Source organism: Maylandia zebra, linkage group LG3 (assembly GCF_041146795.1).
Source record: "Maylandia zebra isolate NMK-2024a linkage group LG3, Mzebra_GT3a, whole genome shotgun sequence".
NCBI lineage: Eukaryota > Metazoa > Chordata > Actinopteri > Cichliformes > Cichlidae > Maylandia > Maylandia zebra.
The window spans coordinates 37635181-37648070 of record NC_135169.1 but is presented as its reverse complement, the minus strand read 5'-3'; the positions used below and the strand labels follow the sequence as shown (position 1 = coordinate 37648070).

The following is a 12890-nucleotide window of genomic DNA, read 5'->3' as shown; positions in this document are numbered from 1 at the left end:
ACTGCAATCTACTTCACTTACTCTGAAAAAACCTACTTAAAATCACCCTTTTTGCTAAAGTTCCTGTGAGCAGCTTTGAGTAAAAATGAGGAAAAAGACAGAAATTTAAAAATTGGGTTTTAATTTTGCCTGGGCAGTCATCCTTAGAATTAAAAAAATAAGGGAATTAAATAACATTGAATAGATTTCAGTTTTGATTCCTTAAGATGACTTTTTACTGAAAACTAAATAGACTTTGTTGGTATGCTGTATACCTAACAGGTCATGAATGTACTGTTGAAAGTACTGGTTTGCTTTGCTTCCTACTTTATATTATGTAAGTTTAATATAATGTGTGATGTAGGTATAGAACTATTTTAGCTTTGGCCAGTTAAATGCTTGACGTGTCTTTTACGACCTGCTGTTCGGGACATATCTAACAACAAATTTTGCAAATTTTAAATGTAGCAAAAAACACACAAGAGTTCATTTTTTAAAATTCAATAAATAGGTTTATTCTTATTGGTAATCTTACAGCAGTCTCTCACAGTGTGGTTTCTAACCATTTATATGTCTTGCTGGCCATGACACAGCTGGTGGTCTCATATGTGGGTGGCCTCATCCTCAGTGTCTGAGTCATGTGGCAGAGAGAGCTGGGCTTCAGGGAGGTTGTTGCACTGCAGGTAGCTGAAAACGACTTGGACCTGAACACACACACACACACATGCACACACACACACATCAGGTCCATGGTGAAAGAAACACACGTTTCTAAGTTATCACACACCTCAGAGCTTTGAAATGTATTTCAGTTCAAAATTTTGCACAATTTCTGGAAACTGAAAACTGATGATGTCATTATGTCATACTTTTTTGGAGTTTTAGTCATTGATCGAGTCACGAGGTGTAACTGAATAGTCTGAGCAGCCATAAAAAAAGAGCTGCTTGAATTCCCTACATACCAAGGAAAGGTAAAGTTTCCTTTACTACCTCCTTTAGCACAGGATGCATTGGCTGGACCATAAAGTATGGTCCAGCCAGCCTTCATAGCAAATCAGTCAAAAAACCCAAAATGTCCCAAAAATTATCAGAAAAATTAACGAAGTGGGTCAGATCTTATAAATGTTAAACAGAAGTATGTTTCCATGTTCACACTATAGCTTTTTAGTATGTTTTTATTTTTTAACAACAGTTTTTTAAACCCAGAGGTGAAATATGAACAATAATGAAGATGCTGCCTCTTCAGATCAAGCTTCTAGCTCATGGGCAGGCAACTCCAGGCCTCGAGTGGCGGTGTCCTGCAGGTTTTAGATCTGTCCTTGATCCATCACAGCTGATTTAAATGGCTAAATGACCTCCTCAGCATTTCTTGAAGTTCTCCAGAGGCCTGGTAATGAACTAATCATTTGATTCAGGTGTGTTGACCCACGGTGAGCTCTAAAGCCTGCAGGACACCGGCCCTCGAGGCCTGGAGTTGCCTACCCCTGTTCTAGCTTATATCAAAATTTCTTTAAGGTTTGCTGTAATTGAATTTGTATTAATTAAGTCTACTGCTCTATTGCCAGCATTAAGAATATTTGTTAATTCATTTTTACATCAGGTTAGCTGGTGTAGGCTTGAGCCCCCAACCTCTGTCTCTGAAACAGACAAATAGAGACAGACAATCATTCTCATCTATGTCTAGTTTCAGATCATTGGGTAAGCCAACATGCATGTGTTTGGTGTGTGGGAGGACGTCGGAGTACCCATAGAGGGCCAACATACACACTCCACACAGAAGGACCCCAGCTGGTTGGTGGATTCAAACCTAGGATCTTCTTCCTATGAGATCAGCGTGCCAACAAGTTTGGTTGAAGTAAGGGGGAAATTTTGCAGACTGCTTTCTGGACATTGTAGTTTCAACACGGTAAAACAGCTGGCATCATACTGTTCTTCATCACACATTTCATTGACCTAACAACTTTTTCCATTGACACCAAGGAAAAGGAGGTAGGGAGTCGAGTTTGGACGATATGATCTTATGCCTGTTTTCATGCAAATCTCAACTTGTCATTACATTTTCTCTTATCAAGTTTCCCACTCAGCTGACCTGTAGTTTATACACTCCCAGCTCACAGTTGTGATTTCCTGATTTCTTTTCAAACCATGCCTTTTTGGTAAGTAATGCTCGCTCTTTACTCTGACATTTACTTTCACCTTTCATTTGTTTTTACTAATTATTTCACTTTGGCATTAATTAATCATTAGAAAAAATAAAATAAATAAATACAGCAAATTTGCAGACATTGTGTTAAACACGGCTAATTCCAGACATCAGTCTTTTTCTCAGGTATCCACTCACCTGTACCACCACCTCCTGAGAGATATCCACAGTGGGCCCATGGTGTCCCTGCCCAGCCACTGGGGGGCGTAGGAGACTCGGCCCAAACACAGTGGCAAGGTTTAGTAGAGACATCTTGTTAATGTGTTGCCTCTCTGAGATTCTGGAAGGAAAAAAAAAAAGATTGAAAACATTAAAAAGTTTTAGGCACAGACTGAAAATATCAGCTGATTTGTAAAGATAAAAAATAAAGTTTATATTTCTTACTTCCCGGTGTAAGGTGTTCTAGTTAACTGACCATTACGGCATTTTGTGCAGTTTGTTTAATGAGCTAAGTGTATTTTTTTTCATATTCCTACATATTTTTAAAAGTAAGCATTTTTCAGTTTTAACTAGCAGAGAGAGCAAAATTCACTCAAATAATTATCCTGAAGGTTAAACCAATATAACCATGTCATGGGTGAAGCTGTGGATTCATACCGTTGGAGGTGATACAGCAGGTAGAGGAAGGTGTGGCGGTTGGCATCAGGACAAGACTGCAGCAGGGACAACATGGAGACCAGCCGTGGGTTTTGTTCTTGGATGTCTACATGAAAATCAGCCAGGATGCAGTTAACTGAGTAGTGTCTGTGAGACTCACAGGGCATCATTTAAAGGTGCTGTTCATGTCAATAAAGCTTAGGGAAATAGGGTTATTGTTCACTTCTGCAGAAGGAATTTCAGGGTTTATATACAAACCCCTTTTCCCCTGTATGTAAAATAGAGTTTATATAAAAGATGGACGCTCCCCATTAGTTTGTATGGTGCCACAGTGAAATCTCCAAAGCATTTTGACTGTTGCCATATTGTGCTTTGAAAGCAGATGTGGTGAGCGAGGGGTGGTTCTGACAATTAAAGCACGTTACACAGCACAAGCAAAGCTTGCGAAAAAATTCACCGCAGATGTCATTTCCTAATCATTTTTTTCTGATTTCAATTTAAAACATGCAGAAGACAAAAGAATAATGTGAAATATTAATAACAATGCTAAATAATGTGGCAGCAGAAGCTACTGATCTCAATGCTCTTTTCTTTACCTTAACAATGTCTTGAAGATGCACCAAAATGCACACCATAGATACTTCACCTTGTGTGTTATCCTCTTGTTTTACTCAAATTCAATTACATTTTATATATTTACCATTAAATCAAAACAAGCTCAAGGTAGCACTTTATATTGTAAGGTAAAGACTCTGAAATAATAGACAAAAAACCCCAACAGTCAGACAACACTATGAGCAAGCACTTGAACAGTGGGAAGGGAAAACTCCCTTTTAACAGGAAGAAACATGTAGCAGTGCCAGGCTCAGGGTGGGGTAGCCATCTACTGTGACCAGTTGGGGGGTGAGGGGAGAGAGATAGGTCAAAAGACACTTATGGTGGGTAATAAGGACGCACTGAAGCACCTTTCCTCTGTGTTCACACAGGAACCCTCTCAAATGAGTAATCAACCACAACCACAATGTAAAACAGGCCCACCCTGAAGTGTACCCTGCTTTCTCCTCTTTTCTCGCTCTATTGACAACCATCACATGCAAATGTGCATCATTCAGTAACACTTGAAACTAGTGCTGAAAAACATATCAGTTCACTGTGGTCATAGATCAACAGTTGTTGTGCCATCGGCCTTTATGCAGCCCGATCTCTCTTGCTTGTCATTAAAAAGAAAGCACATCTAAGGTATTTCTGAACTGGCTTCAGTTTTCAGGCTGTGAAAACTCACAGGAAGCAGAATATCTATTTTGATAGATGATTCATCTATAATTGTTTTAGCCTCTTTTTTTCATTCCTTTACAAGCAGTAAAAAGCTTCTAGATGATGAATTTGCACTGAAGAGATACCAGTTCTAACAACAAACTATGCAAGTAGTTTAAAGGTTTAGAGTGAAGTATGCATACAGTATGCATGTGCTTTGTCATGTACAGTGGGGCAAAAAAGTATTTAGTCAGCCACCGATTGTGCAAGTTCCCCCACTTAAAATGATGACAATCGGTGGCTGACTAAATACTTTTTTGCCCCACTGTACTGGGGATGTGTTGTCTTACCTAGACTTCTTGTCAGACTCTGAAAAAGCTCAGTGGGTATCAGGGGTTCAGGCAGCTCTCTGAAGTAAAGTTTGAGAACACCAGACACAGCGTTCACTTCTGCGCTTCTCAGCTTCGTCACCGCTTCACGGAGATCTGATCAGAAAAGGGACAGATAATGATAATTATCTTTATTACAGGTATCTTCTTTTAACCTTCACTTCCTTCCTCACAGGCACAAGAACATGTATGGGTATGCGCTGCATTGCAGATGTAGATCATCAGGTAAAAGATTTTGAGTCAGTTTTTGTTTTTCTTACGATAAACAAGACAAACAGACCATAATATACGTTTGCCTGCATATTAAGTGTTCATCCTCCAAGACTGCCGTTCATTGATTAATCTGTCTGATATTGAATGTGTGCATACGTTTTTAAAGCAATCAGGTGTTTTTAGCTAAACAGACATTTTAGTCGCTAGCAACAATGACAGTGTTCACTTTTCAGTCAGTTCTTTCCTAGACAAAAGAAACATGTGGGTTTAAAGTCAGCTATCTTTGGCACAGTGCAGCACTAGCAAGAGATAAATGTTTCTGAGATGTTGCACCTAAACTCAAGAGTCAAGGTCAAATGTCACCACTAGTGTTTCTCTTGGAAGAAAGTTACGATTTCAAGGAAATTAATTTGAATTATTTTGGTGATAGTTGAGTTTTTAAAAATTCTTGGTCTGCAACCAATGAACTGATGCCTCTTTGAGCCTTCAGTTTAGCATTTTAATTATATCTTTTTAAGTTATACTGCATGTTTAGTGCTCAAACATTATTGCTAAATACAAACATACAGCACTGTGCAAAAGTCTGGAATCACTTTTCATTTTGTTAAGTAGGCCTAAAAAACTATTCACAGCAACAACAACAACAAGAACTGTCCTTAATAAATAGGAAAAAGGTGTATCTAAGACCCAGGACCTGAGAACCCTTAAGTTTATCAATCTGCTGTTCACTGAAACCTCATCCGAACAGTGTGGCTTTAAAAAAGGAAGGGAATTCTTAAGGAAGAGAAATAAGGAGAAAAGAATGAGGTATTTCAATTTCATTTTTAAGCATCCCAAATATAGTTCAGTTAAAGTGTTCCTGGATAGAAACACACAATGAAACACCATCAGTCATGGTCTGGCCTCCCCAGAGCCCAGACCTCAATATTGAAGTATCATCTAAATCCAGCCAACATTCATGGAAGAGCTTTGAATGTCCTTAAAGAAACCTGGAGAACTTTTCCTGAAGACTTCTTACAGAAATGACAAGCAAACTGCCCAAGAGAGCTCAGACTGTGTTGAAGTATAAAGTTGAAATTTTGACTTAACCTTATTAGAACTGCATAAATGCTGTTTTTCCCTTATATACTGTACTCCCATGTATGTTTACACATGTTTCAATAACGTGCTGCAGTTTTCCTAACAAAACTTGTAAAAACTTGTTACCATGCTGATATGAGGCACTATTTGGCGGGAAGATAAAACCCAGGATCAAGGAAGTTCAAAGACAAACATGCATGTTATTTCCCTTGACTGCAGTTCCTGATTCTCACTGACTTTTACTATTAACAAAAGGACTGTCCTGAATAATGTTTAGGAAAGAGGATGAGGAAGCTGAAAATGTCTGGGTCATGTTCAGTGTTGGTCAAGTTACTTGAAAAAAGTAATCAGTAACTACTTACTGATTACTTCCCCCAAAAAGTAATCCCGTTACTTTACTGATTACTTATTTTCAAAAGTAATTAATTATTTAGTTACTTAGTTACTTAGTTACTTTTTAAAAACATGATTTACAACCTGAAGAGGTGATAAAGCGATAGATCTTTCAGCCCAATTCTACTTTTTCTGCATAATCCATCATACAAAATGTAATCAAATGGAAAAGTCTCTTTTTAAAACTTGTTTTATTAGTTTTAAGCTTTTAACTTTATGCATCAAGCAAAAATTTAATTATATGCAACATTCTCTGACTTAAAGAAATTAGTTTAACATTTAAACCTATTTTCTGCACATTCCAGCACATAAAATAAAATATTTTTTCTGTTTACACTCAGTCTTTCAAATAGATGCAAGTAAAACACAGCAGAAAATAAATAAAGTCAAAGACTCAGCGGTCCTGTTGCTCTATTTTCACCTGTAAAGCAGGAGTGGGGCAAGCGGAGGTGTGCTCTGGTGCAGGTGTGCAGCGGTCAGTTGAAAAATCCGCGAGTTTCTCTGTGAATTTCCCATTACATCGTTGCGCACTCGGAGCTTGTTTTGGGGGGGGGGGTTCGGTGTAAAAGAAGTTTTCTTCCCACGCACGATGGACACTAATGTTTTTGTCACTTTTTATGGAATCAAACTCAAAGTAAGGTCAGTGCTTCCACGCTTTAAACGCTGCACGCTCATACTCTCTCCCACAATCGATATGTGATCCATTGTTGTCACGAATGTCGCACTCGCTTACGTCACTGTCATGAGACATTCTCGCAAAAAAATCACAGTTTTAGTAACGCAGTAACGCAGCGTTCCTACGGGAAAGTAACGGTAATCTAATTACCGTTTTTGCAATAGTAATCCCTTACTTTACTCGTTACCTGAAAAAAGTAATCAGATTATAGTAATGCGTTACAAGTAACACATTACTGCCCATCTCTGGTCATGTTAAAGAAGACCTGAGTGAAGAGCCTGATGACTGCAGCTCACTCCAATCTGCTCCTTGCATTGCAACAATTCTTTATCACTGCACTTTCCAACAAAAAGATCATTTTTCTGTGTTATGTTTTTCTTACTGTTGTTGAACGCAGCCTTGAGCGTGCTGATTTCACTGGTTGTTCCTGAAATCCTGTAGATTCCCACCTCGTCCATGCCTCTCCTCTCCACTTCCTCCACGCAGCATCGCACCACATGAGGAACCAGCACTCCCTCCTGTCTGACAGAGGATTGAGACTTTAAGCATTGTGTAAGTTATGTTGCATTTGATTGATAGGCTGTTTCATTTCATTTCAATCTCCACTCCCGCCACACTTCTGCTTCCCTTTAATCTACTTTCCCACAAATTAAACTGAAAACTAGCTCCACGAAAGGGCACACAGGGGAAATAAAACTCTGAACCAAGCTACAGCTTTCAGTTTCAAGGTGTCTAGACTGTTCGGGTAGGCCAAGAGGGAGCCAGCTGACACACTGACATGATAGGCAGGAACTTACTTTGCCACGGTTTCAATGGGGACGCCAAAGATTGGCGGCTGTTGAACTGTGGAGCTGGGTGGTCCCAGTGGGTGGGGACAGTACTTGAGAGAGAGGGTGAGCTCCACCTGGCCCAGCTGTAGGGTCTGTTTTTTCCATCGCTTATTCAGAGTTTTAAAGTCCAACTGATGAACACAGAAAAAAGTAAAATTCAACTTGACATGGGGTTTTAAAATAAAGGAAATGGTAGGATCATTAGTTAGAAAAAAATCTGTCTGGTGAAATAATTACATTGGGCATTTTTACCCCTAACCTATATATCTGGATTGGCAAAAAAAAGGCACGTGCCAAATTAATGATAATAATAAGCTTCATTTATGCAATACCTTTCAAAAATAGTTGCACAAGATAAGACAGAAAATAAAACAATATGTCTGTCTCTATGTAGCCTGCCTCTTGCCCTGTGGTAGCTGGGATAGGTCCCTGCGTGCTATGTGTGCCAAAAGTCAAGTTTAGACAATGTCCTATGCCCTATTGGTTAACCTAGATTATGTTACCCTCCTACTGTTGTCTCAAGGACATCCTGGCCTACTCTTACTGATAACTGCCTGACATAGAAGCGCCATCAGGTAATGTAGCTCACCAGGCTTTCCAGGCTATAAAACTTTACTCTGTCTCTTAAATTCAGTGGCAATTTCAGATTTTGTGGGAGACCCAAGCAAAAATTCACAGAACATTCATTACTATGTTATAAATTATCTGACACCTAAAACAACTGTTCTATTAAAAAAAAACATTAACCCTTTTAACAGGAAGAAAGCTGTGGCAGGCTCAGGGAGGGCCAGCCATCCGCAGTGACCATGTGGGGTTAGGGTAAGAAGATGTCACAAAAAACAAATTATGTGATGCTCTATTATTCATGTGTCTCTCTCACAGTTATTTAATGTTATTTAAGCATTTAGTTATCTATGATTCATTTGATTGCTCCAAAAACAAAAAAAGCTTCCTCATTTTTCTTTTTTCTCTTCCTCTTTTCTCTTCTTCTTTTTCTCACTCACAGAGGGATAACTCCTTCTCATTTCCTGCTGAGTGGCTTTCATTGCTTACAATGGGAGTGAGTGGGGCCCATTTAGGGAGGGCAGGTCTCTCCTACTGTCATTGGAAACAATGGTGCACTACTGTTGCTGTAGTTTAAAATTTGTAGCTGATGCCCAGCCACTTGCCTGCATTTCCCTTCTGCTTTCACTCCACCTGTCATCACCCACTTTGATGTTTGTGTCTTAGGTATTTTATGTTTAAAATAATTTTATGTTTAAGATGTTTTATTTGAATAAACCTCTTGTAGGAACTGTTATCTCGTCCTCTACTTTGAGCCAGTTTGTGACAAATGGCCACGATGCCAAATAGTAAAAGTACTTCAGCTAATCATTCAGTTCAATTCATTTCAAGCCAGAGATTAATAATAACCAATGATTACATGCAAATGCATGCATTTAGAAAAGTACGAGCTAAGTTAGCCATCAACACTGACTCAAACTCCATTTTCACTAATTGGTATTAAATATCCTGGACAAGTCCTGTTACAACGTGAACCACAGTTTCTGTGGGCTCAAACCCAGAATAGACATTAATCATCTCTGCAAATTAAAGAGGAACTGCAACTGTTAAAACCCATTTTTAACATATTTTTTTCTTCAGTGTTGCTGGGAAAGATCTTGGATTATATGTTTAATATTATATTGAAAACCAGCTTACTGGTATTAATAAAGATAAAGCTGAAGTTCTTAGGCCTCTCCGTACCTTTACTGTATTTTTTCCCAGAACAGTATCATCCTGTCCATTTGACTGACTCACACATAACACCCTCAAGTTCTGTGCACCGTCCACCTGGAAAGACAGCTCCTGTTTAAAATGTAAAAAAAAGATGTTAACAATGAAAAAAGACTTTAACTTCCTTAAGCTGCATGTGGAGAATCTATGTCTTATTCTAAATCCTTCACTTCGGCCTACTAGTCGGATTTAGTGTTGATTTTACTGCCTCTGATAATGTTTAAAGCATGGTATTGTCACACCAGAAGTGCAGACTTTTGTAATCCCCTAAGCTCAAACCTGACATCATGTCGGATACTGGCTAGACATGAAGAAGAAATGAAGAATTGCTACCTTGAACTGGTTGACAAATCCCATCTACAAGATAGTAGGACTTTTCCTCAAATGCTCTGATGTCTCTTATTTTCTTTACTTTAACAAATTAACTCAATATTAAAGCCAAATGTAATATTTCATATTTCAAAAGGCTTGAGTCTAACCTGGTCCCAGTGAGGGTTTAGGCTGAGGACTGAAGAGTGTGTCTGGGTCTGCTGATCGTAAAACTTGAAGCCATCCACTTCCACACACACATACACACCTGAGTGAGAAAGAGAGCATCATTAATGACCACAAAACTATTTAGCTTAGACAGAAGATAGCCCAGTCTCTCATGATGCTTCAAAATTGCTAAGAAGCATACAAGCTGGCTGCTGTAGGCCAGCGGCAGAATCAATGGCCACACTCAAAGTCCCACATAGCGCCTCCTCGTTCAGTCCTGAGGAAAGAGACAGAGACAAATCTCACTGGATTTATTCACGCTGAATAAAAGCATAATGGTAATACAGGACACACACGAGGAAAGCTGTGGTAAAAGGTATTGTGGGTCTCATGTAAAGATCAAAGAGAGAACCTCACACAGTGTATTGCATTTCAGACACAGATGTGATTGTGTGGTGAGAAAAAAGTGAGTCTTAGATGTGTACCGGCGTTAGTGCTATGTAGAGGTGGCTGCTGGGTCATTCTCAATTTCACACACGAACTGGTCAACGTGAGCAAGTCTGGAGGGACAGTTTCTATGTCTGGCAAACATGACACAAAGCAAATAACAATCAGTTGACAGAAGAGTAACACATTAGTCTGGACCCCAGTGAGAGAAACTTGAAGCTCGGCTCAATTAAAGCTAAAAAAATAAAGCATATGAAAGGCAGGCTGCACACCCCCCCCCCCCCCCCCCCCCCCCCCAAAAAAAAAACAACAAAAAACCCTAAACTGCCATTCCTCATAATGACTACTTGAGGCTGACTCCAAAAGTGAGTCAGCTCCTAACTACTCCCATTTTAAAAGAATATAGCTATGGGATTTAAGTGATGTTAATTCGTACTAAGGGACCCATAGTGTACCAAGAAAATGCTACCACTACCAGCTTGAATTGTTAATTTAGCCATGCATTCATGTTGTTCTTGCCCAATTCTGATGTGATAATAAATGGATAATAAAATGCTGCCTGGTTTGATGAATCAGATGTTCATCAAACCAGGCAGCATTTTATTATCCAATCTTGGTGAGCATATGAGATTCAGTTTCCTTTAGCTGAAAGGAGCGGCACCTGGTGTGGTCTTCTGCTGCTATAACGTCCATGTTGTGCATTTAGAGATGCTCTTCTGCACACTCTGGTTTTGACAAGTGGTTATTTGAGTTACTGTTGCATTCTTGTTGGATCAAAGCACTTCAGCCATTCTCCTCTGACTTCTGAAATCAACTAGGGGACTTCCACTTACTGGATATTTTCTCTTTTTCATGCCATTCTCTATAAACCCTATAGATGGTTTTGTGGGAAAATCCAAGCAGATCAGCAGTTTTTGAAATACTCAGAGCAGCCCGTCTGATACAAACAACCGCACCACATTCGATGTCACATTTCTTCCTCATTCTGATGATCACTTTGAAATTCAGCAGGCGACCTTGACCAATGGCTACAAACTTAAATGCAAGGTAATGTCATGTGGTGTTCTGATGAGATATCCGATATGAGATACAAGTAAACACAGATTTTAACAGCTGTACTTAATAAAGTCATCAGTGAGTGTGTAGTAACGGTAATTAGCTGTTATCTGGCTCTGCGACGTACCCATACATAGCAACCAAGCTAGCTAGTATTATAACCAGCTTATAGTGGCCAGAAACAAGTAACAAGTTTTTTTTGCTCATATAAATGATGCAACACTGCCTCACATGACCTACAGAACATTTTCTAAGACCCTCAACTTCCTTAAACATAACAAGTAGGCATTTTATAAAAACCGCATGCTGTCCACGAGACATCTCACGTTCGCTTCTCTCCTAAGTCGACTCAACTCTTACACACAGCCTGCTAGCAGCACAACAGAAGATGGTATTTTAATAAGTAATTACAAATGTTAATAAATTAAACTAAATAATTACTTACGTTTAGTTCATTATTTAGCTACTAAACTAAATTAAAATATGCTCCGGGGCGAGATTGACTTCAATCACTTTCATGACATACAGCTGGCCACAAATACTTAACAGTGCTTGAAAAGCTACAAATAGATTTGCAGAGTAGCCGTAATTACACTCCAGAGTGGTCAAAAGCTGTGTACTCACTAGCTGTGGTGAGTTTGAGTATGGCCTGCCTCCATTCTTCTAGTTCATAGAGAGAGGAGAAGAGGAGAGCGTGACTCTGTGATAAGACAAAAACAGGCCATTGTGTAATCTTAGTCTGTTGTTTAGGACTTAAGTGAACTACATTAGAATGTGTGTGTGCTCGTATACCTTGCCACTGGGGCTGTGCAGCTCCAGTCTGTAAGCAATCAAGTGTGTGAGCAACATCAGCTCCATTTGTTCCAGTTTCTTCTGGCTACGAGCTGCCAGGCTCCTGGATGTTTTCTTCATACAGAGAAATGCAGTGACATTTGTAATGTATGTTTTCTGAATTTAGGCTGTCATTTTCAGCACCTAAAAATACTTAAGTATCACCATTATCTCATTGTCTGGTCACTTTAAAAAGTTATTAAAATTGTTTGTTTCCTCTTTACTGTAAAACTAAAAGTTGTTAGTCCCTTGTTCTACTGTGCAGACTGATGAGTATGTTTAGGTACTAGAAAAAACAACCCCGTTGTTAAATGTAGGTTGCAGGCTGTATTATGAAGTGCTACCAGAAATGTTTACATTTAAGTCATCTGGTTACTCTCTCACTCTCTGTGTCATAAACACACACCGGATTTTGCCGGAGCTGCTGTAGTAGCTGCTGACGCAGGACGTACATCTTTGTTCGTATGTTGTGTAAGCGCACGTTGGTTTCTGGCGGCCGTTCCTTGTCTGCAACCCAACGAAGTCTTAGACCGGCGAGAGGCAGATACCAGCAGAATCTGTACTGGTCCTGCTTCCTAGGAGAAACACAGCATGAACAGGCGTCATGAGATTTTGTGAGTCTTTCCACACCTTTAAACAGTTTTAAGAGGGTTCCTTTTTAACTGTGAAAAGGCAGATGCACACTGCAT

At 39.3% G+C, this 12890-nt stretch overlaps 1 protein-coding gene across 1 annotated transcript in view; it reads right to left on the bottom strand.

Annotated features, from left to right (window-relative positions):
- Positions 1–468: 468 nt before the first annotated feature.
- Positions 469–12890, bottom strand: part of si:dkey-33c9.6 (active breakpoint cluster region-related protein) — a 20462-nt gene continuing 8040 nt past the window's right edge. The window contains exons 10-22 of the mRNA XM_004571163.3: positions 12608–12776; positions 12163–12276; positions 11995–12070; positions 10353–10448; positions 10070–10144; positions 9870–9967; positions 9361–9462; positions 7582–7745; positions 7167–7306; positions 4384–4518; positions 2780–2885; positions 2321–2462; positions 469–683 (exon numbers count right to left, since the gene is read on the bottom strand). Coding sequence (XP_004571220.3) covers positions 582–683; positions 2321–2462; positions 2780–2885; positions 4384–4518; positions 7167–7306; positions 7582–7745; positions 9361–9462; positions 9870–9967; positions 10070–10144; positions 10353–10448; positions 11995–12070; positions 12163–12276; positions 12608–12776 — 1519 coding nt within the window. The 3' untranslated portion in view covers positions 469–581. The remainder of the gene's footprint in view (positions 684–2320; positions 2463–2779; positions 2886–4383; positions 4519–7166; positions 7307–7581; positions 7746–9360; positions 9463–9869; positions 9968–10069; positions 10145–10352; positions 10449–11994; positions 12071–12162; positions 12277–12607; positions 12777–12890) is intronic.